General features: G+C 41.5%; 2 protein-coding genes across 2 annotated transcripts; one reads left to right on the forward strand and one right to left on the reverse strand.

Moving 5' to 3' along the window:
• Positions 1–2,986: 2,986 nt before the first annotated feature.
• Positions 2,987–11,026, reverse strand: LOC106573553 (serine/threonine-protein kinase NIM1). Its single transcript, XM_014148691.2, has 5 exons — positions 10,757–11,026; positions 9,574–9,680; positions 6,367–6,681; positions 5,349–5,617; positions 2,987–5,086 (listed from the first exon to the last, which is right to left on the reverse strand). Exons 2-5 carry the CDS (start codon positions 9,593–9,595, stop codon positions 4,331–4,333), a joined length of 1,362 nt encoding a protein of 453 aa, XP_014004166.2. The 5' UTR covers positions 9,596–9,680; positions 10,757–11,026; the 3' UTR covers positions 2,987–4,330.
• Positions 10,179–21,762, forward strand: pole4 (polymerase (DNA-directed), epsilon 4, accessory subunit). Its single transcript, NM_001140920.3, is given in 4 exon segments — positions 10,179–10,477; positions 16,784–16,868; positions 17,430–17,471; positions 21,469–21,762. Coding segments are annotated over 4 exon segments (393 nt in total). The 5' UTR covers positions 10,179–10,228; the 3' UTR covers positions 21,486–21,762.
• Positions 21,763–25,384: the final 3,622 nt, after the last annotated feature.

The raw sequence follows: 25,384 nt of genomic DNA on the forward strand, positions 1-25,384 counted from the left end.
GCATTTACCGACACAGAACTTCAGCTCTCTGAAGCTTATCACTTGTAATGCCACATATCTACCTGAAATGTGATACAGTATGATGGGCAGAGAATCAATCACAGTTTATACATGTTAATTCTTGCTACAGTTAAGGCAAGTGTGATGCCCCAGGAAAAATCTCTCTATGTATCACATCCTGTCCCTGCCCTCAGTGGAGTGTGACAGGGAGGCTCCAATATGCTGCAGAGGACAAGGTTCCCATGAGAAGATCTCTGAGACTACACAATGAGACATAAATCCAACCTTGTCTAATTGGTTTGCCTCTGTTTCTTTCCAAGGACACACACAGTATCTCTTTCATCGCTACTAGTGGCCTATTCCTCTTATTAATGTTGATTTAACACTATTGCTATACAGCCACTGAACTACTACAATGAAATTACACTCAAAGATGTTTTATCAGGGTTCAAGAGTAATGTATTCAATCAATCTCAGACATCTGAATGGCTGCTTCTGAACTATAAACCACATACCCAACTTCCAGTGAACAAGGCATACAACTGTCAATACAATGTAATATGAAGAACATGGACTGTGATCAATGTTCCAGAACACTGACTCCTTTGTATTTTCCAGGAGCACTGTGAGACTATAAACTATCTATAAACTTGTTTTTGGCCCATACCTCATATTTCTCAACAGTCTCACTTGAGAGGAAGAGAATAACAAGTGATTAATCTGAAAGTATGCTGTTGCAATGCCAAAAGGAAACAGGTCAACATTTGAATTTGAGCAGATATTCACTAGTGACTCAGTACTCAGTTCATAGAAGTTTGTTTTTCTTTATTTCAAAGATGCATGGTTGGAATGAAATACTGAGAAAATCATCTATTTTTTACCTTTATTTAACTAGGCAAGTCAGTTAAGAACAAATTCTTATTTTCAATGACGGCCTAGGAACAGGGGGTTAACTGCCTGTTCAGGGGCAGAACAACAGATTTGTACCTGCTTTGTCAGCTCGGGGATTCGAACTTGCAACGTTTCGGTTACTAGCCTAACGCTCTAACCACTAGGCTACCCTGCCGCCATCTATGTGTAAGCACAGAGAGAATTAGCTTCTTATTACATTCTTGCTCAAATTATTATCCACTCAACATGTTTTTGCAGATACCGAACTCTCATTCCAATCAGAAATCTTGAGGTAAAGCTGAAATGAATTGGGTAATTGTGAAATTAAGTGTGAACAGTAGACACAAAGTTCCACAAACCTTCAGCACAGGCTTTCAACACTTCATTATGATATTCAGGGGAGGGAACTGTTCAACTGTAGAAAGAATCATGTGTCATTCATTGAAAGACAATACATTAAAGTAACAACCACACACAACAACCTTCGGCATCACCTCAGGTTATTGACTCAGCTAAGACATAAAGCTACCCAGAACCACAACAAACAGACCATTCCAAACATCACACTGGATAATGGATGTGATTAGTTCCCCCTTATCACCAAAATGCTCCATTCAGAAACATGGTTTATTATTGTCCTTTCATTTGAAAGAATTAGCCTGCACCCTCGAAGACAAAAGGAAAAGCAATGTTTCAGACTAATTTAGCAATAGCCTAAAAAAAAGTATACATTCAAAGTGATTAAGTCAGGACTCCACTTAGGCACTAGCTTGGAGATAATTTGATAGTTTGTCTCTCCATCATTTTGTACTCACATGCTTGTCTTAAAACCTCTACAGGATCGGTGGGTCCCCCGTGTGACGGTTGAGCTAACATAGGCTAATGTGATTAGCGTGAGGTTGTAAGTAACAAGAACACTTCCCACGACATAGACATATCTGATATTGGCAGAAAGCTTAAATTCTTGTTAATCTAACTGCACTGTCCAATTTACAGTAGCTGTTACAGTGAAATAATAGCATGCTATTGTTTGAGGAGAGTGCACAGTTATGAACTTGAAAATGTATTAATTAACCAATTAGGTACATTTGGCCAGTCTTGATAGAACATTTTGAAAAGAAATGCAATGGTTCATTGCATCAGTCTAAAACTTTGCGCATACACTGCTGCCATCTAGGGGCCAAAATCTCAATTATGCCTGGGCTGGAATAATACATTATGGCCTTTATCTTGCATTTCAAAGATGATGGTACAAAAAATACAAAACAATACAGGTTTTTTTCTTTGAATTATCTTTTACCAGATCTAATGTGTTATATTCTCCTACATTAATTTAACATTTACACAAACTTCAAAGTATTTCCTTTCAAATGGTATCAAGAATATGCATATCCTTGCTTCAGGTCCTGAGCTACAAGCAGTTACATTTGGGTATGTAATTTTAGGCAAAACATTTTTTTTAAAGGGGCGGATCCTTATTAACAAAGGCATGACTGGGGTTCATCTCATTATTGCAAAATATATTGCCCTGCCAGACTGCCAATCAATGGAGAGGAACAGAACAGGTACATGTACAAACTGTAAGAAACTGGCACACAATAATGAGAGAAAAGGAAAAGTGCTGACACTTTTATCACTGCTTGGATCATAGAGGTGGTAATAGCTTCAGGGGAAATGTATGTTGAGTAAGATGGGAGGGCAGTTAGAGAAACTGCTAATGTTTATACAATCCAACCGTCCTGATTTTTATGAGTGACCTCATAAGAACCTGCAAAACCTCTAAAAAGGCTTTGGAAGTTTTATACTTTCATTGACTTTGAATGATAATAGAACAACATACTCTCTAGTATCTATTTTCTGTAAGATGTTGAGGTTCTGTGATGTCCATGATGTAAAAAATGAACAAATATGTGCTTCAAGTACACAGATGATATTCAAATGCTACTCATAAGATTTCCACTCAGGGGATACTCACAATATAAACTTGTCAGTCTTCCCTAAAGGCCTTTCCACTGTTACTAGCACCAGGGATGCCCCCTGAACTCACAAGAGGTGATCGATTATTATAATTTTTTAATGAATTTGTCTTGGTGTGTAAGTTTAATTAATTTTTTATTATTTAGATGGCATAGCAATACACAATGCAATAAAAACATTTTTTACTCAAGTCAGGCTCATATTCAAATGACATTTCTTTTGAGCATTAATGGGCACATCCGATGGCAAATAATATTTATTAACATTTTATAAATACTTTAGTAATATACTTAATCCACATAAAGTATATCAGTAAAGCATTTATAAAATTATTGAACATTAAATGTCTACATCAGCAATGTGTAACTGCAGTTTAATTACATTATATCTTAATAAAGATGTTCATCTTCAGACAAAACATTGCACTTCCAAGCCACTGAATAGCCAAAATAAAGATCTGTGCACAAAACATCTATGTTTTACAAATTTTACAATGTACTTGTCAATAGAGCATCTTATTTACAATATATTTACCTAAAGATTATATTCGTTATATTTACATTAATGTTGAAGGCATACAAGTGTTTGAGGATAAACCTAAGTATTGTAATTCAAATATCAGGGCATTGGCCAGTGCTTCGTGCTCGACTCCCTTACAATTAATATCTGAACAAAGCACTTTTCCTGTATCACAGCTAAGACAAATTAGCCATGTCCTTCCACGAGCACAACCCCGGTTATATTTTGACGAAGCACAGGACTAAGTAGGCTTGGAAGATGCTGATGCTGATTGCATTATTAATCCTTTGTCTCTCGCTGTAAGCCAATTGTACAAAACATAGACCTATTGAGTGATGTAACGTCACAACAAGCTGAAGTCAATTACTGTAGCCTTGTTAGTACATAAAGCTTCAATATAATTAATGTACTTTACAGTACAACCCTGAAATCTTAACCTTTTCACCATTGTATCTTTCTGTCACAGATTTCTTAGGAGTACTGAAATGTAATGATTAATAGGAGCACAAGATGGTGCTATTTATCTATCTATCATCTGTACTGCGATGAATAAGCGACAACAGATCCGTGAGTGTAGTGTGTGTATGTGTGTTTGTGGTGTGTGTGTGTGTGTCTGTGCGTGTGTATGTGTGTGTGCGTTTGTGGTGTCTGTGTGTGCGTGCGTGTGTGTTTGTCTTGTGATTCTCTTCTGGTGGAGCCTGGCTATACAGGAGGCCAGACTCTGTAGCATTATTTCTCAACCTCCATGGAGGTCAATGGAGCAGCACTGGTTCATGAGATGTTGCTGACAGGTCCCTCAGATAGTTCATAGTTATGGGAGAACTTCACTTCTCAAGTGTTCAATTTCAATATAAGTGGCCCACCAAAATTGTTTGTTTTAATCCAAAGAGAAGATCCATAATTTTCCAGTCCCTGGTTCAAAAACTGTTGCAAAATCCCTGGTCTATAGGATAACACAGACACTGGTAGGGTTGTGCTTGTCCATAACAGCAGTGGTCGTCCTGCCGTTCTTACTGCCAAAGTCCTCTGGGTAAAGGGCTGCGTATCCCACCGCCTCCACAGACCTCCTCTTCTGGACGCGGTGGAGAAGGATACGGTACGTCCCCGTCAGGGGGCTGCGATTGTCTGTATAGGTGTTGTTCTGCAGGTGGACTCCCTTGATGCCCAGATCCGACAGGGTCGACTTCACCTCCTGCTCCTCCACACACAGGGCCTGGGAAGTCTCAGCCAGGTGAAAGGGTGTTTGGGGCAGGGGGGCGTATGCCCGAGGGTACTCAATGCTCTTCAGCCACGTGCTGGTCATTATCAGGGAGATGGAGTCACGGTCGGCGGGCACGGACCTCAGCATGCCCTTTATGGCCAGTTGGCAGGGGTTGGGTACATAGTCAGGGAAGGCGTAGGCTCCCTGCATGATACAGCGCTTCAAACGACCAAGGTTGTCGGCGTGGAAAGGCATGGTGGCGGTGACCATGAAGTAGAGCAGGATTCCCAAGGCCCAGATGTCCACGTAACGACCCACGTAGCCTTTGTCTTTGAAGAGCTCTGGAGCGGCGTAGGGTGGGGAGCCACAGAATGTGGTGAGGACTTCAGATGGAGCACTCACGATACTGAAGCCAAGGTCTCCCACCTTGATGCAGTAGCTGGTGGTGTAGAAGATGTTCTCTGCTTTCAGGTCTCTGTGGACGATGTTGTTGTCATGCTGAAATTATAACAAAAAGGGGTAGGGTGGGAGTACGTTAGTTGGATGTTGTTACAAAATGACGATGTGCTCTCTGAATCAATCAAGCAAGAATAGCCTACAATAATTGGATACATTCTGGCAAATCCTGGCCATAGACAATGCATGATTTATGCAAAAGTTATGCAACCAATCCTCAAGTTAGGAAGCTGCCTTAATCACAGAGTCGAATTGACATCTGTGCCCGTCGTACTGTTCAATGCTTTGACTGGCTATAGCTCACCATGTGTTTGATGGCAGAGATGATCTGGGCAAAGATGAGCTTGGTCTCCAGGTCAGACAGACGCCCCCGGTTGGTGATACGTGAGTAGAGGTCTCCTCCACTACCGTACTCCATCACCAGGTACAGGCGCTTGGTGGTCTCAATCACCTCATAGAGACGAACAATGTTAGGGTGGGACAGCTTCTCCATACAGCTGATCTCTGTGGCAAACAGGGACTGAGACTTCTTGTCCAGCCGAAGCTTATCCAAAATCTTGATTGCGACCCTCTCTGAGGGAGGGTGTGAGAGAGAGAAAGACACAGAGAGAGAAGGGAGGAGAGGGAGAAACCAATACAGAAATGATAGGAGAGCAGGAAGGGTGATGAGACATGGCAACTGGTGTAATTTAATTTGAAGTTTCACCAAATTACATAACGTCCAGTGAAACATGTGCCTGAGAGGAGAATGTGAGGGTAAATGAAGACCTCTCCTTTTCCCCACCCCCCATCTCGCCATCTCTCCTGTGTTATATCCCTGCAGGGATCTCTAACATCCCGCTACAGAAATTAAACAGAGCTGTATAAAACATGAATTCACCCCAGGGGGTGAGGGGGAATCTGAGGCGATCAGGAGGTGCTTAGTTCAGGTGACCACCCCTTGTCTTCTGGCATCAGTATTCACCCTGTTATAATACCCCCCTGGAGACAGAGTCTGTGTGGCAGGCAGGGGAGGCTAGAGACAGGGTCAGCTCAGAGGGAACCAGTCAGTAGGAATGTGTTAGAGAGCTATATCTTCATACTGCCAGGTCCCAACCATTGAGTAGGAACTGTAATGTCCATTTTGTTACATTTTCCAAAGTGGCATCAGTTGGTGTACTGAATGGAACATATGATTATATCATTGGAGACGAGGTACAGTGTATTGCTCAACTCTCACTCTGGTTACTGTACCAGTCAGGCTTGACTAGATTAATGAATTAACCAATTAATAATTTTAACTAACTACTGAAAAGATGACAAACAAATAAATCCCTCCTTACCTTTAGTCAGGGCATGGATACCCAATCTAACGTGGGAGAAGTTCCCACACCCTATTTCCCCCCTGAGCTCGTAGAAGGAGATCCTCCGGCCCAGTATGAGGTCGTTGACTACCCTCTGGTCATGGTTCATGTCATAAAGCACCCTCTCAAACGGTGTCTGCCTCATCCTCTGTTCTGGGGTCAGTTCTGGTATAATAGGACGGGTTGAAAGGACTTTGGGTGTTAGGTCCAATGGCGTTACACTCGTCTCACTTGGCTTGGCTTTCTTATCTTCCTTATCCTTGCGTTTCGGCCATGCTAGTCTGGATTTGAGTCCTAAAAGACACAAAGAAAAAAAATGAATTACAGGTGAGATTTTAATTTGGGTGAGGTTCCCTGTGTTCAATGGCAGGGATTCCGATTTGGGACTATTGTGGGTAGATGTTCTCTGGCCTCTCCACTTAGCTCTATTCACATAAAATAACATCACACAACTTCTTAAATATTCTACCGCTCCCTTCTATCATGCATTGATACAAATGACTTACCCGTCTTTCTTATTCCTGTTAGCTCCTATTGGATCAAATGGATCATTGAGCATTGATACAAAGGATCATTGATTCAAACTGTTACATATTATAACTCTATCTGGCATTCTTTGTTAGAGGCTTGGGGCACAGCTCTGCTGATGCTCTGACTGGCCTTAAGGATTCATAATAGCCGTCAATATGTCTTTTAGGTCATCGTTACAAAAGGTGATTTAATTGCAGACGTGGAGCTCCACCATTACCTCTGGGTAAATGTGCAGTCTGCAGGACAGTCATAATGAGATTGGCTCACACTAATCTCCATGCAGGAGACTCCTGTTGACTTGAATGGAATGTCCGGCCAGCTAATTAATCATCTTAACAGCTTTAAGTGACATTGACTATTCTTACTAGTGCATATTGGAGACAGCGACACTAGGAAATAGCACAGCAGTATTGACTCTAAGAACTCCCTATGGTCAAATACATGGATCTGTTTAGTTTTTTTTATCCCAGCGAAACAAATCATTCAGTCCCTCAGATACAGTAAATCAATCAATAATGAACGATTTACAAATCGAAAGGAAAACGACATAAAGAGCAATGCATTTAACAATGGAAATAAGTGCCAGACTTTATTGTGTTATCCTCAAGGATTTTACTCATGTGCATGTATGGCTTTTTTCAAGTTTTATGTGTGCTTATTTTTTTTAAATGGTCGTATTAATAAACTAAACTAAACTGTCTAGTAAGAGGAGACAAGGCAGTGATTGGCATGTGTGCATACTGCTGATTACAATATATGGCACATCAAGCACTATCCCCTAAATGATATGTGGCCTTGTACTTGAACTGAAGATCATCAGCTCGAAGCATAAAAGGAGGTGGGGATTGACCTTACACACAGCATCACTACATTATTTATTTTGTGGGCACAGATAAGGTCAGGTTGGGTCATGGAGATATATGACTGTGAGGTCAGCACCAACATCTATAATAAATAGTTGGTAGGATTAGCCAATGAGGCCTTGGTCTAATAAGGTCAGAGCAGAGGATCTCATTTTGGGCCTGGGCAGGCCATTATAGCGTTATACAGTATCTTATGTACAGTATAACTGTATTGTGCATTCCTACACTGCTTTGATAAATAAACTGAATCAAAAGTAATAATTGGGCATTGAAGCACTTTTTTTAACAATGTTAAATCCATGATATCCCTAGACATTGCTCTTGTAAAGAGTATGAATACGTGAATTAAATGTAAAAATAGGATGGGACTGAATCCCATGGTTCTGTAATGTAGCCTACGGTATGAACCAATGTAGACTGGAAAATACTATTAAAGTCATGACGGCCCAAGACAACAGGTGCATCAGGCTTTTTTTTTAATTTAACCTTTATTTAACTAGGCAAGTCAGGCTTAAAGGAAATGTTCACCCAAATTACTAAATTACATATTGGTTTCCTTACCCTGTAATCAGTCTATGGACAAGGTATGACACCAATCCATGCTTTGGATTTAACTTCCCTGTCACAAATCCCATTCACAATCAATTTCATATACTTTCGGATTATTTGGACATGATGCGCGAACAATGCTGATATTGGTAGGCCACCATGAAAAGGAAACAAAACCAAAACATGGATTGTTGTCATACCTTGTCTATAGAATGCTTACAGGGTAAGGAAACCAATGTGTCATTTTGTAATTTGGGTGAACTATCCCTTTATGAGCACAGAAGTATTTTAAAAGTGATAAGGGTATATATACTTATACATTTAGCTTTAGCTCATCTCTATATATTTGTCATCTCAATCTGGTTTATATTTAATGGATGCTGACACATCAAAGATGTTGCTCTGCCCTTTGGAAACACTCCCAATGCAGGTCAGGATTAGACAGAGCTCAGTTTAGGAGGTTAGTTCTGTTCTGAAAATACAACTGAAAATGCAATAGATAACACTCAGTATAGGGAGAGCACAAGATGTTGAAAATACTTATTTTGGTTTAAAAGACGTTGAAAAGACGTCTTTCAACCAATTTTTCTCACTGGTACAGTAGTGCACTCTCTTGCTGTGCTACAAGAAGCTATCTGGTTGAACTGTTACAACTGGATTGGTGCCCCTGAACTTTATGTGATAATATATTCTGATGCAATGCAATTCCTTATAGTTTCTCTGTAACCTGTTTTTAAACATACACTAATATTAAATGAATGCCATTATTTTTGCCTAGCTGTCTATTTTTTGCTTGCAGTTGCCTTATACAGTACATTGATTCAGAAATGAATGTAATAACAGGAGTTCCCAGGTAAAAAGCAATGAGGTTTGCACAGAATTCCAATTTAAAACCACCATTTGGATTAATTTGTTTGATTCTATTCTACTATTGCAGTAACATACACCATTTCATAATGCCCTATAGAAATGGCAACTCATATTGTTATGGGGCACAATAAATGACTGCTTTTGTCTTATTGATCTGATAGAAAATGTTATGTATTTTATCTAAATTTGTTGGGACCAAATTAAAGGCCTAAATAAGTACACTACATGCAATTAGACTATATGTCAACCCATATTGGCGTAATGAACACATCTGCATCTAAAATAAACAATAGCAAAAAAGTTATTTATATGCACTTTATATGGTCTTTCGCATATAACTAACTACTCACAAAATAATAGTTTTAAGTGTTACCTGGTAGTTGCGGATCCCTCATCCTTCAAGTCCAGCAGTAGAGATGATAGTGTGTGTGACTGGAGTGGCTCACCATCACTAAACCTCAGGGCATCACCCTGCCAATCCTATTATCACCGTGTATTAATATCCATTAGAGACTGATATAGACAAGGCAGCACTAAATCTCTGGACACGCAGCTGGAGCACTTTTCTATATCACGTGAATATAATGTAATGATAAACATTGAACATTTTATTGAAAGGTAGGCCAATCAAATTCAATATTTATGACAGGTCTATCTACAAACAATTAATTCTTGCTCACATTTCTACAGCAATAGAGAAATGGAGATGGCAATTGAATGAAACAGATATGATAAAGTTCTTAATTAGTGTCATGATCTGTCATGTTTTCTTTTCAGCATCGTGGGCGTTCTGTAGGAAATGTTTCACAACGTTTAGGAGCGCTGAGGAGTTGTAAACAATTGTTTGGCTTCCGTTCGAGACAATCGTCGCCTCATGAAGTCGGCAATTTCTCCAATCACACACAAGGAATAGTTGGCGGGAATGAAAGGGGAGGGACATTCGAATGTGTGATTCTCGAATTCGAACACATTTTCTTCGCTAGGAAAGTAGCACATGCTAGCTACGAACTGTATGTGGCTACAAGAGAATGGCGGAAAATGTTGCACTCTCTGTCGCCCCCTTGGGACCCACAGAGTCGGACCCAGAGCGATGTGAAGGGGAGGAAGAGGTACGGAGGAACGAGGCTGGAGAGAACAAACAAACTGGGCCTGTTGCAGGAGCTACCCAGAACCGTCTCGCGAAGTTACCGCTATCCCGCATCAAGGCATTGATGAAAGCCGACCCAGACGTGTCCCTCGCCAGTCAAGAGTCTGTGTTTATCATAGCTAAAGCCACAGTAAGTTAAAACTATTACGTGGGGTAGCTACCAGTATGATAGTTTGTTTTCATATTTGGTAGCCTACAGTCAACATGGACTAATGCCATGTAACTAGCTAGCCAGCTGATTTATGGTCCTTGTTGTAGTTAGTTAATTGAGTACCACAGGATGTCATAATACCCATAAAACCTAGAGGTCAAACAGGGAAATGGTTCCTATCGTTTTTCCGTTTTTCATTTTTCCCATAGGGGATTTTGGAAACAATTAAAATAAGGGCTGTGTTTCGTGTAGGCTTACCGTGGCGCGACGTTTTCATAGCTGCGTAAATCTCTCCTAACAAATATGTTTATGTATTTACCCTTCCAAAAATAAAATGCTAATTGGCTATCATAAGGAACTACAAATGCAATGTTGACCTGGACAAGACTGCCAAATTGAGGTAAAACTAAGATTCTCTGGATTAACTATATAACCTTAGCTAGATGAATAGCTAGGCTACATTTCTTTAAATAGACAATTCTGTGAACTGTCTTCTGCGCATTTTTTTTATTGACACAATACCTGTTAGCAAAGGGATCAGTTAGCGATGACGTGGTGGAGCTTGCAGGGATTTGTAGTTGTACATGATGTCTATTTTGACGCTAATTAGCAGTTTTGAATCTGAGCGTAAATAGAGCCGAATATATTGATAAGTCACCTTATCCGAGAGAGATTTAAATGGTTATCAAAATGTCACGCCAGGGTAAGCCTACATCAAATTTTAATGGTCACATACACGTATTTAGCAGTTGTTATTGCGGGTGTAGCGAAATGCTTCTTTGTTTGTATGTAGCTCCAACAGTGTATTAGTATCTAACAATTCACAACAATACACACACATCTCAAAGGAAAATAAGGGAATTAATAAATAAATAAATATTAGGGTGAGCAATGTCGGATTGGCATTGACTAGAATACAGTATATACATATTAAATTAGTAAAACTGTATGTAAACATTATTCAAGTGACCAGTGAATCCATGTCTATGTACTTAGTGCACAGCATCTAAGGTGCAGGGTTGAGTAACTGGATGGTAGCCGGCTAGTGACAGTGATTAAGTTCAGTGCAGGATACTGGGTGGAGGCCTGCTAGTGATGGCTATTTAACAGTCTGATGGCCTTGAGATAGAAGCTGTTTTTAAGTCTCTCAGTCCCAGCTTTGATGCACCTTTACTAACCTCTCTTTCTGGATGATAGCGGGGTGAACAGGCCATGGCTCAGGTGGTTGATATCCTTGATCTTTTTGGCCTTCCTGTGACATCGGGTGCTGTAGGTGTCCTGGACGGCAGGCAGTGTGCCCCTGGTGATGTGTTGGGCAGACCTCACCACCATCTGGAGAGCCCAGCGGTTGCAGGCTGTGCAGCTGCCGTACCAGGCAGTTCTACAGCCTGACAGGATGCGCTCAATGTGTGAGTTTGTGAGGGTCTAAGGGACCTGGCCAAATTTCTTCAGCCTCTTGAGGTTGAAGAGGCGCTGTTGCGCCTTCTTCACTGCACTGTCTGTGTGGGTGGACCATTTGATTGTCATTGACGTGTACGCCGAGGAACTTGAAGCTTTTCACCTTCTTTACTGTGGTCCCATGGATGGGAGCGTGCTCCCTCTGCAGTCACCTGAATCCACCATCAGCTCCTTTGTTTTGTTGAGGGAGAGGTAATTTTTATGGCACCACTCCGCCAGGGCCTTCACCTCCCCCCTGTAGGCTGTCTCATCGTTGTTGGTAATCAGGCCTACTACTGTTGTCGTCTGCAAACTTGATGATTGAATTGGAGGCGTGCATGGCCACATAGTCATGGGTGAACAGGGAGTACAGGAGGGGGCTGAGCATGCACCCTTGTGGGGCCCCTATGTTGAGGATCAGCGCAGTAGAGGTGTTGTTTCCTACCTTCACCACCTGGGGGTGGCCCGTCGGGAAGTCCAGGACCCAGTTGCACAGGGCGGTGTTCAGACCCAGGGTTCCGAGCTTAATGATGAGCTTGGAAGGTACTATGGTGTTGAAGGCTGAGCTGTAGTCAATGAACAGTATTCTTACATAGACATTCCTCTTAGGGCAGTGTTCAGTGCGATGTCTATTGCATGGTCTGGATCTATTGGGACAGTATGCAAATTCAAGGGGTGCTTTGGGGACCTTTAACAGAACGTGACTGGCAGAACGGGTCAAGTATCTGGAGGATGAGAGCAGCAGTAGATATCTCAGATAGGGGGGAGTGAGGCCTAAGAGGGTTTTATAAATAAGCATTAACAAGTGGGTCTTGCGACGGGTATACAGAGATTACTTTTCCTGTAGTCCATGATCAGCTCCTTTGTCTTGCTCACATTGAGGGAGAGGTTGTTTTCCTGGCACAACACTGCCAGGTCTCTGACCTCCTCCCTATAGGCTGTCTCATCGTTGTTGGTGATCAGGCCAACCATTGTTGTGTCATCAGCAAACTTAATGATGGTGTTGGAGTCGTGCTTGGCCACACAGTCGTGGGTGTTGAAGGAGTACAGGAGGGGACTAAGCACGCACCCCTTAGGTGCCCCCGTTTTGAGGGTCAGCGTGGAAGATGTTGCCTACCCCTACCACCTATTGGTGACCCATTAGGAAGTCCAGGATCCAGTTGCAGAGGGAGGTGTTTAGTCCCAGGGTCCTTAGCTTAGTGGTGAGCTTTATGGGCACTATGGTCTTGAACACTGAGCTGTAGTCAATGAACAGCATTCTCACGCAGGTGTTCTTTTTGTCCAGGTGGGAAAGGGCAGTGTGGAGTGCGATTGAGATTACGTCATCTGTGGATCTGTTGAGGCGGTATGCAAATTGGAGTGGTCTAGGGTTTCCGGGATGATGGTGTTGATGTGAGCCATGACCAGCCTTTCAAAGCACTTCATGGTTACCGACGTGAGTGCTACGGGGCGGTAGTCATTTTGGCAGGTTACCTTCGCTTTCTTGGGCACATGGACTATGTTGGTCTGCTTAACCTCTCTGGGCTAGGCGGGACGAATTCGTCCCACCTACGTAACAGCCAGTTCCAGTGGCGCGATTTTCAAATACCTTAAAAATCGTATTACTTAAATTTCTCAAACATATGACTATTTTACAGCTATTTAAAGACAAGACTCTCGTTAATCTAACCACACTGTCCGATTTCAAAAAGGCTTTACAACGAAAGCGAAACATTAGATTATGTCAGCAGAGTACCAAGCCAGAAATAATCAGACACCCATTTTTCAAGCTAGCATATAATGTCACAAAAACCCAGAAGACAGCTAAATGCAGCACTAACCTTTGATGATCTTCATCAGATGACAACCCTAGGACATTATGTTATACAATACATGCATGTTTTGTTCAATCAAGTTCATATTTATATAAAAAAACTGCTTTTTACATTAGCATGTGACGTTCAGAACTAGCATACCCCCCGCAAACTTCCGGGGAATTTACTAACAATTTACTAAATTACTCACGATAAACGTTCACAAAAAGCATAACAATTATTTTAAGAATTATAGATACAGAACTCCTCTATGCACTCGATATGTCCGATTTTAAAATAGCTTTTTGGTGAAAGCACATTTTGCATTATTCTAAGTACATAGCCCTGCCATCACGGGCTAGCTATTTAGACACCCGGCAAGTTTAGCCTTCACCAAAATCAGATTTACTATAACAAAAATGTTCTTACCTTTGTTGTCTTCGTCAGAATGCACTCCCAGGACTTCTACTTCAATAACAAATGTTGGTTTGGTCCAAAATAATCCATCGTTATATCCGAATAGCGGCGTTTTGTTCGTGCGTCCCAGACACTATCCGAAATGGTAAATAAGGGTCGTGCGCAATTCGTGACAAAAAAAATCTAAATATTCCATTACCGTACTTCGAAGCATGTCAACCGCTGTTTAAAATACATTTTTATGCCATTTTTCTCGTAAAAAAGCGATAATATTCCGACCGGGAATATCCTTTTAGGTAAACAGACAAAGGAAAAGAAAGCTTTCGGTCGACGCGGGCACGAGCCTGAGTCTCACAGTACTGTAACCAGCCACTACCCAAACGCGCTACTTTGTTTCAGCCAGAGCCTGCAAAGCCACGATTCAGCATTTTGCCGCCTTCTGAGAGCCCATGTGAGCCGTAGAAGGTGTCACGTAAGAGCAGAGATCCCCTGTAATTAATAGAGATGGCAAAGAAGTTCAAGAAATGGTCAGACAGGGTACTTCCTGTACAGAATCTTCTCAGGTTTTGACCTGCCATTTGAGTTCTGTTATACTCACAGACACCATTCAAACAGTTTTAGAAACTTTGCAGTGTTTTCTATCCTAAGCCAATAATTATATGCATATTCTAGTTACTGGGCAGGAGTAGTAACCAGATTAAATCGGGTATGTTTTTTATCCAGCCGTGTCAATACTGCCCCCTAGCCCTAACAGGTTAAAACATGTAGGTATTACAGACTCGGATAGGGAGAGGTTGAAAATGTCAGCGAAGATACTTGCCAGTTGGTCCGCGCATGCTCGGAGTACATGTCCTGGTAATCTGTCTGGCCTGCGGCCTTGTGAATGTTGACCTGTTTAAAGGTCTTGGTCGCATCGGCTACGGAGAGCGTGATCACACAGTTGTCTGAAACAGCTGGTGCTCTCATGCATGCTTCAGTGTTGCTTGCCTCAAAGCAAGCATAAAAGGTATTTAGCTTGTCTGGTAGGCTTGCGTCACTGAGCTGCTTGCGGCTGGGTTTCCCTTTGTAGTCTGTAATAGTTTGCAAGCCCTGCCTCATCCGACGAGCGTCAGAGCCTGTGTAGTACGATTTGATCTTAGTCCTGTATTGATGCTTTGCCTGTTTGATGGTTCGTCAGAGGGCATAGGGGGATTTTTTTTATAAGCATCCGGATTAGTGTCCGACTCTTTGAAAGCGGCAGCTCTAGCCTTTAACTTGGGCGGATGTTGCCTGTCATCCATGGCTTCTGGTTGGGATAGGTACGTACGGTCACTGTGGGGACGACGTCGTCGATGCACTTATTGATGAAGCCAGTGACTGAGGTGGTATACTCCTCAATACCATTGGATGACTCCCAGAACATATTCCAGTCAGTGCTAGCAAAACAGTCCTGTAGTGTAGCATCTGTGTCATCTGACCACTTACGTATTGAGCGAGACACTGGTACTTCCTGCTTTAGTTTTTGCTCCTAAGCAGGAATCGGGAGGATAGAATTATGGTCAGATTTGCCAAATGGAGGGCGAGGGAGAGCTTTGTATGCATCTCTGTGTGTGTGTGGAGTAAAGGTGGTCTAGAATTATTATTTTTTTAACCCCCCTTCTCCCCTCTGGTTGCACATGTGACATGCTGATGGAAATGACTTAAAACGGATTTAAGTTTCCCTGCATTAAAGTCCCCGGCCAATAGGAGCGCCGCTTCTGGATGAGCATTTTCTTGTTGGCTTATGGCCTTATACAGCTCGTTGAGTGCAGTCTTAGTGCCAGCATCGGTTTGAGGTGGTAAATAGACAGCTATGAATAATATAGATGAAAACTCTCGGTAGAAGTGTGGTCTACAGCTTATCGTGAGATACTCTACCTCAGGCGAGCAATACCTCGAGACTTCCTTAATACTAGACGTTGTTCACACCTCCCAATTCTCACAAGGCACCCCGATCTCCACACCCTGTATTTCTGTAAATGCATTATTTCCTCCAACTTGGCCCAATTCACATTTCCAATTGCCCATCCTGACATACCAAGCTAAAACGGGCCCTACGTCTCAACCAATAGCCAAGCAATTATTTAGCAACTTCCAGAGAGGGTCAGGCTCCTTGGGCTTTGTGGTGGCTACTCTGGTTTGGGTGTCCTCGGCAGGACGCTGTCTCTGTAAACAAGTGGTCACACATTGTTCTGGGTTCCACTGCGCAAGAGGGGGTTCGTGGAGTTTTATGAACATCAAGGCAGACGCACAGTGACTTGAGTTCTAATTGGCCAAAGTGGTCAAGCCTCCTACGGGTCTCTGCAGTACACACACACAGCCTATAGTTAATCATTCTAGCCACTGCCAGAGATAACAGGGAAGAAACCACCATTTACCTCTAGGCTGCTATACATATTTATTTGGTTTGTCATTATTCTATAATTTTTCATGGAATTTTAGTGGTAATTAAATATCATTTCATTTAGAAATCATAAGAATGAATTTTCCAGAAATAGTTTTACCTGCTCCATGTATTCTAAAATTGAAAAGTGAGGGAGCGCCGCTCCTTTGCGCTCCGGCAGCACTACATCCCTGGATGTTACTCACTCTATACTAAACTTCAGTTCATGTCTTCCAGGAACTCTTTGTTGAGATGATTGCCAAAGATGCCCTGGTGTATGCCCAGCATGGAAAGAGGAAAACTTTGCAGAGGAAAGATTTAGGTTAGTAATGTCAAGTGGACATGTTGTAGACCAAACATTGATCCTATATACCATATGCTTATTGCTTAGTGTAATGGTTACCAACCCCTGGTTCTGGAGAGCCACAGGGTTTGCAGACTTTAGTTCCATCCCAGTACTAAACACGTATTAGGCCTATACCTGATTCAACTGATCGTGGTCTTAGTGTTGAGGTAGAACAAAAGCCTGCACACCAACTCCCACCAACAGTAAACACTTTCATTGTAGGACACACACGCCTCATTCATCTCATTGAGTGTTTGATGATTTGTTGACAAGAGGAATCAGGTGTTTGTCTGGGGCTACAGCAAAAGTGTGTATTTGAGTTGGTGTGCAGGCTTTTGTTCTACCTCACCACTAAGACATTGGTAAGTTGAATCAGGTATAGGCCTAACTCTACAGGACCAGGATTGGTGGCCACTTATGCTAGACCAGGGGTAGGCAACCATAGACCCTGCTCCAGGAACAGGGTTGCCTACCCCTGGGTTAGCCTTTGACTAGTTGTTCCTAACTATTGTTTTTTTGTTTTGTTTCCACTAACAGACAATGCAATCGAGGCCATAGATGAGTTTGCTTTTCTGGAAGGTAAGTTCTCTTCCATTCTCTTCCAAGCATGCTTCTTTACTAAACCTCTACCATGTTTTTATCCTCATCAGATTGCTAATAGATTTTTTGTAATTGGATGATCCTGCTGTGATGCATTAGCCTGATTCATTGGCTATACTGAATCGGTAATGAATCAAATAAAAGTTTATGGGTCGCGTGCACATATTTGCAGGTGTTATAGCAGGTGCAGCAAAATACTTATGCTACTAGCTCCAACAGTGCAGTAGAATATCTTGCAAATACAAATAATCAAATCAAGAAATAACAATCCAAAGTGGATATATATATATATATATAAATTACACTGAGTGTACAAAACATTTGGAACACCTTAATATTGAGTTGCACCCCCTTTTCCCCTCAGAACAAACTCAATTCGTCAGGGCATGGACTCTACAAGGTGTCGAAAGCATTCCACAGGGATGCTGGCCCATGTTGACTCCAATGCTTCCCACAGTTGTCAAGTTGGCTGGATGTCATTGGGTGGTGAACCATTCTTGATACACACGGGAAGCTGTTGAGTGTGAAAAACCCAGCAGCGTTGCAGTTCTTGAAGCACTCAAACCAGTGTGCCTGGCACCTAATCCCATACCCTGTTCAAAGGCATTTAAATCTTTTGTCTTGCCCATTCACAATCTGAATGGCACACATACACTATCCATGTCTCAAGGCTAAAAAAAATCCTTCTTTAACCGGTCTCCTCTTCAAGGGATCACCTGGTCAGTCTTTGTCATGGAAAGAGCATGTGTTCCTAATGTTTTGTACATGGTGTGATAGACACACCCACAGTATCTATCACACTGTGAACAAAACATTAGGAATGCCTTCCTGATATTGTTACATTATGGGGTATTGTGTGTAGATGGGTGAGAAAAGAACAATTAAATAAATAGTTCTTGCATAGTTTGGAGCGGTGATTTGGGTCATTGTCCTGCTGCAAAATCGGGATCCCTTCAAATCAGCTGGGCTAGACAATCTGGACCCTCTCTTTCTAAAATTCAGCCGACATGGTTGCAACCCCTATTACTAGCCTGTTCAACCTCTTTTGTATCATCTAAGATCCCCAAAGATTGGAAAGCTGCCGTGGTCATCCCCCTCTTTAAAGGGGGAGACTCTCTAGACCCAAACTGTTATAGACCTATATCCATCCTGCCCTGCCTTTCTAAAATCTTCAAAAGCCAAGTTAACAAACAGATCACCGACCATTTCGAATCCCACCGTACCTTCTCCACTATGCAATCTGGTTTCCGAGCTGGTCATGGGTGCACCTCAGCCACGCTCAAGGTCCTAAACGATATCATAACCGCCATCGATAAAAGACAGTACTGTGCACCCGGACCTGGCCAAGGCTTCGACTCTGTCAATCACTGCATTCTTATCGGCAGACTCCATAGCCTTGGTTTCTCAAATGACTGCCTCGCCTGGATCACCAACTACTTCTCTGATAGAGTTCAGTGTGTCAAATCGGAGGGCCTGTTGTCCGGACCTCTGGCAGTCTCTATGGGGGTGCCACAGGGTTCAATTCTCGGGCCGACTCTTTTCTCTGTATATATCAATGATGTCGATCTTGCTGCTGGTGATTCTCTGATCCACCTCTACCAGACGACACCACATCTGGCCCTTTGGACACTGTGTTAACAAATCTTCAAACGAGCTTCAATGCCATACAACACTCCTTCCGTGGCCTCCAACTGCTTTTAAATGCTAGTAAAACTAAATGCATGCTCTTCAACCGATTTCTGCCCGCAACCGCCTGCCCGACTAGCATCACTACTCTGGACGGTTCTGCCTTAGAATATGTGGACAACTACAAATACCTAGGTGTCTGGTGAGATTGTAAACTCTCCTTCCAGACTCACATTAAGCATCTCCAATCCAAAATTAAATCTAGAATCAGCTTCCTATTTTGCAACAAAGCCTCCTTCACTCATGCTGCCAAACATACCCTCGTAAAACTAACTATCCTACCGATCCTTGACTTCGGCGATGTCATTTACAAAATAGCCTCCAACACTCTACTCAACAAACTGGATGCAGTCTATCACAGTGCCATCTGTTTTGTCACCAAAGCCCCATATACTACCCACCACTGTGACCTGTATGCTCTCGTTGGCTGGCCCTCGCTTCATACTCGTCGCCAAACCCACTGGATCCAGGTCATCTATAATAAGTCTTTGCTAGGTAAGGCCCCGCCTTATCTCAGCTCACTGGTCACCATAGCAACACCCACCCGTAGCACGCGCTCCCGCATGTATATTTCACTGGTCATCCCCAAAGCCAACACCTCTCTGGCCTCCTTTCCTTTCAGTTCTCTGCTGCCAATGACTAGAACGAATTGCAAAAACCACTGAAGCTGGAAACTTATATCTCCCTCACTAACTTTAAGCATCAGCTGTCAGAGCAGCTTACCGATGGCTGTGTACAAGTACAGTGAATTTGTAAATAGTACACCCAACTACCTCATACCCCATATTGTTATTTATCTTTTTGCTCTTTTGCACTCCAGTATCTCTACTTGCACATCATCATCTGCACATCTATCACTCCGGTGTTAATGCTAAATTGTAATTATATCGCCTCTAGGGCCTATTTATTGCCTTACCTCCCTAATCTTCTACATTTGCACACACTGTACATAGATTGTTATATTGTGTTATTGACTGTGCGTTTGTTTGTGTAACTCTGTTGTTTTTGTCGCTTTGCTTTATCTTGGCCAGGTCGCAGTTGTAAATGAGAACTTGTTCTCAACTGGCCCACCTGGTTAAATAAAGGTGACAGAAAATAAAAATAAATAAAGTAGGAGGAAATTGGCTCCAATTAAGTGCCGTCCACAGGGTATGGCTTGGTGTTGCAAAATGTAGTAATAGCCTTCCTTCTTCAGGATCCCATTTACCCTGTACAAATCTCCCACTTTACCACCCAAAGCACCCCCAGACCATCACATTGTCTCCACAATGCTTGACAGATGGCGTCAAGCACTCCTCCAGCATCTTTTCATTTTTTCTGCATCTCACGAATGTTCTTCTTTGTGATCCGAACACCTCAAACTTAGATTTGTCTGTCCGTAACACTTTTTTCCAATCTTCCTCTTTTCAGTGTTTGTTCTTTTTTTCCATCTTAATCTTTTATTTGTATTGGCCAGTCTGAGATGTGTCTTTTTCTTTGCAACTCTGCCTAGAAGGCCAACATTCCGGAGTCGCCTCTTCGCTGTTGACGTTGAGACTGGTATTTTGTGGGTACTATTTAATGAAGCTGCCAGTTGAGGACTTGTGTGGCGTCTGTTTCTCAAACTAGACACTCTAATGTACTTGTCCTCTTGCTCAGTTGTGCACCAGGGCCTCCCACTCCTCTTTTTTTATTCTGGTTAAAGCCAGTTTGCGCTGTTCTGTGAAGGGAGTAGTACACAGCATTGTACGAGATCTTCAGTTTCTTGGTAATTTCTCGCATGGAATAGCCTTCATTTCTCAGATCAAGAATAGACTGATGAGTTTCAGAAGAAAGTTCTTTGTTTCTGTCCGTTTTGAGCCTGTAATCGAACCCACAAATGCTGATGCTCCAGATACGCAACTAGTCTAAAGAAGGCCAGTTTTATTGCATCTTTAATCAGGACAACAGTTTTCAGCTGTGCGAACATAATTGCAAATGGGTTTTCTAATGATCAATTAGCCTTTTAAAATGATAAACTTGGATTAGCTAACACAACGTGCCATTGGAACACAGGAGTGATGGTTGTGGATAATGGGCCTCCGTACGCCTATGTAGATATTCCATTAAAAATCAGCCGTTTCCAGCTACAATAGTCATTTACAACATGAACAATGTCTACACTATATTTCTGATCAATTTGATGTTATTTTAATGGTAAAAAAACAAGGACATTTCTAAGTGACCCCAAACTTTTGAACGGTAGTATATATTAATAATAGATTTGAATAGTATGGTTGACTATTTTGTTTTTCTATATTCTCTTTTAAAGGTACTCTAGATGTCTAGACACTCTCAGAAGAAAGAAAGCCGTTCAAAGATCAGAGGCATTTGGAAACCAGACTGACCTGTCTTGCTTTTGAAGTGACATCACTGAGTTGGTAAATACATATTTGAGAAGGTTTTGGTACTGGTTGCAAGGAGTTCCCTTCCTGAACATGTACAGTATATACTGACATCATTGATGATCCTCCTTCAATTAGTCTTGTATGCAAGGAATCAGACTTTTTTTGTTGTTGTAAATAATGTGTGTTGAAATAAATCATACAAATGTTTGTAAATCTAATAATTGTCGTTTTAATCAAGAAAGCTTTATTGGGAACTGTCATTTTCTTCTCCAAAAGAAATACATCCATCTTCATTTAGTGTTCCGTAGTGTCCAGCTGTTTAGGCAACAACTACACTGTGCCAGTTTCCAATGTGAGGAAAATATAGACTTAACATTTTAATAAAATGGAAAGTACGAGACATCAAATTCTATCCAGCCAAAATCATTTAAAACCTCTAGCAGACACAATGCTTTACAGGGGGTCTAGCAAATGACCAGGTCTATATTTTGCGGACTAAGGGGTAAGACGTTGGGCATTTCCTTTCCTAATATCTATTACTCTGTCTGCAGGTTCCAAGCTTAGAGACTATATTTACGTATCATACCATTATATCCTGTTTGTTTTGCTGTTTCTATAAACTATCGGGCCAGAGGGAGGGACTTGAGCTGCAGGACAGGTCCATAATCAAAAAAGCATAATATGAGCTTTTCTGAAGATTACGATGGCTCACGCCAGGACAGACACACATGCCGGGGAAAGTGGCTGTGCTGGTGGTCTGGAGCTATGGCAAATGAAATGTATCTGGAGGAAATCAAGGCTGGACAAAAAATACCCAGCATCCTTGTGCATTCCTGAATAGATTCTGCTTTAGTGTATCAACAGAATAGTGGGTTGAATGCAGTTTAGCCAACCTGCCATGAATTATATTGCTGCAGAACAATATATTTCATTCCCAAATTATTTCTAATGAACAATTACACACTTCATTAAACATATATCAAATCTGATGGCTGTAACTCATCCCATGGTTACTTTTCAGTATTTCTGAGAAATTTCAGTCATTTAATGTCATTGTAATTTATTTCCTAGCACCAGTAAAATTGGGAGGACGTTTTTCTTTTTGCAGTTTTTGATTAACACATCCATTTTGGAAAAGTGTTCAGTTTCCCCACATTGAGCACTGTCAAGACCATTGAGTGTTGCAATGATTTTAAATAATTGATTTCTATGTTTAACCAAACATGTTCTGGTTTAGTGTTACAGTGTATAAATACAAACCTGTGTGAACCACAGATGTTAGTTTGAGGACTGCCTCAAAGGGTTCCAGTCTACTCCCACCGGAAGAATGCCAGGCAGCATAGAACATCTAGTGCCCTGGCTATAATAAAATATCATCACATGTTGCATGGATGGGCGTAATTTTATTTTCCACTGTAAATAAGGAACTTCTCATATAAAGTAAGATGGTTCCACCTAGACTTATGTCAAGATAAGAACATTCAATCATTCATTATGTAACCATGAACAAGGGTTTGTGTTTTACACCCATTTTAAATGATTGTGAGCTTATATAGAATATGTGACTTGATTTATTTTTTTTCTAAAGTTTACTATTCCCTAAGTCAAAACATCCCCAACTTTTTGGGGATTGTGTCAACTCATGCTTTTTACAAGATCAGAACATAAAGAACTGTGAAACACCTTTTAAATTGGGGCATGAAGCTGATTAAAAGTGATCAATCTTCAGGAAGTTGTAGAGAAGACCATGTCCTAAAATGACTATAATCACCCATTCATTCACACTGTTCCAGACATTCCATACCAAATGTTATGTGCTTGATAAATTATACATCTCAAAAGTGGACAAAGGTGTGCCCCCTGAAACCTAACTTAACACTAGATCGAGTCCCCAAGCTGACAAGGTAAAAATCTGTTGTTCTGCCCCTGAACAAGGCAGTTAACACAATGTTCCTAGGCCGTCATTGTAAATAAGAATTTGTTCTTAACTGACTTGCCTAGTTAATAACACTTTTGGGTTAAACAGCCCTGGCCTGGACCACAGGTATAGTTATCCTTGCCCTACAACATCCCCAGGACATACTTATCCCTCCTCCGGCTCTCTACCTCCTCAAAAAGGAATACTAGTTTAGTCCATGACTTCATAGGTGGATTTACAGTCACTTGTGTTTTTTAAAATACTTTTACAATGATCTATTAATCGCCCCAAAGATATGCATGAAATGTGTTTGGCTCAGGAGCAGACTGGAGTAATGGGGAAGGTATGTTTTTGCAGCTGAAAGATTCCAAACCTGATTTCTTAAGGGTTGAATTCTTGCCCCCTCCACACCCCTCAACAGACTGCATAGTTTCACTTCCAGGGCTCAGGTATGCACACAGTAGGGATTACACTGTGGCCTTGTCATCTTAATAAATGCCACTACCTAAATCCCACCATTCAGCAGGGATTTAAAGCATAATTTATCCTGTATTCACTGACGGTGTGTTTTACCACGTTGACTATTCATTGAATTTGGAATTCTCCAGGTGTGTATTATTCCTTTGTACAACAACATAATTATATACAACAATACATTTCCAGTAGCTACTGCTGTAAAATACAAAACAAGATATGAAGTGTCTTAATGTTACAGTAGTTAAAAGCTTAACACTTCCTTGTATTCACTGGAAGCAATTATTCTAAGGTACATTAAACAGTGGGTTTTCAGTCTCAAAATGAAAAGACTAATGTTATTTGGGTTTTCTAGTCCAAAGGGTTATTTGGGTTTTCTAGTCCAAAGGGTTATTTGGGGTTTCATGTCCAAAAGGTTTTTTTTTCTCCAGTTTTTTGTTTGTTTTTCAGACAAGGGTTTTATTTCATTTGTTCAGTTTTAACTTTGTGTATATTTTATGTATCAAATATTTTTATAGCATTCCTTACACTTCCTTTTTCAACCTCGTTTATTTAATTGAATACCAAAGGCATTAGAGAACGTGCTGTAATTCTGCAATAGTTTCATTGCTTGGTTAGAAGGGAGGTTTCTGACGTCGTAGGGAGCATCAGCTGGGTTCTAATGACACCCAACCTGCCAAAGCAAACGGTCTCTTCCCAAAGCCACCACTCTGGGTCTCCGGGTCATTCAAGCCTCAAACGCCAACCAGCGTTAACTTTGTATCCATTTCCTCTAACATAAGCCATTTTATATTTGACATTTTATTATTTAGTTATAGTTGTGAATTTGGGGGCTTGTCCCACACTGGTCCTAAAGGCAATTAAGTAATGCACTTGCCAACTTTTTCTATTACACTTTGGATACTCTCGTGGGCAGCACGATGCATCCCATTTCTGACACCAAATGTTGTAAATTCATGGGGTAGCCTTCTGGGACTTGCGTTTGTCAGTCCAAGACCTTTGCCATTACACCAAGAGAGGTCCAAACCTCTTGACAAGGTTGTTAGGTGTTGTATTGAGGATGTTAGAATCAAGCTTCTATACAAAGTCTGTCACAGTTGAGACTATGGAATATGGAAGCTATAATGTACATTAGTCTGGCAGATCAGCTCCTGTTTTCAATATTTATCATAATCTTGTGATCTGTCTAATGGTAGAGAGCTGGTGGCCGCTTTATGTCATCATCTGACTATTGACATCTGTTTTTAACATATTTAGTTTAAATGAAAACCATAACAGGAGCAGACACACCTAATACTTGTGTTTTCTCCTGGTAATCACATCCTGCTGCTGTTGGTTCAACTCACTCTTTAATAATGTGAATTGTTGATGCTTGAACCACAGATAAGCTAAAGCCTTCAAGCGTACGGTGGTGGTTGGTTTTGGAAACTGGCTGCGTGTAACTTTCT

Source organism: Salmo salar, chromosome ssa16 (genome assembly GCF_905237065.1).
Source record: "Salmo salar chromosome ssa16, Ssal_v3.1, whole genome shotgun sequence".
Lineage (NCBI taxonomy): Eukaryota > Metazoa > Chordata > Actinopteri > Salmoniformes > Salmonidae > Salmo > Salmo salar.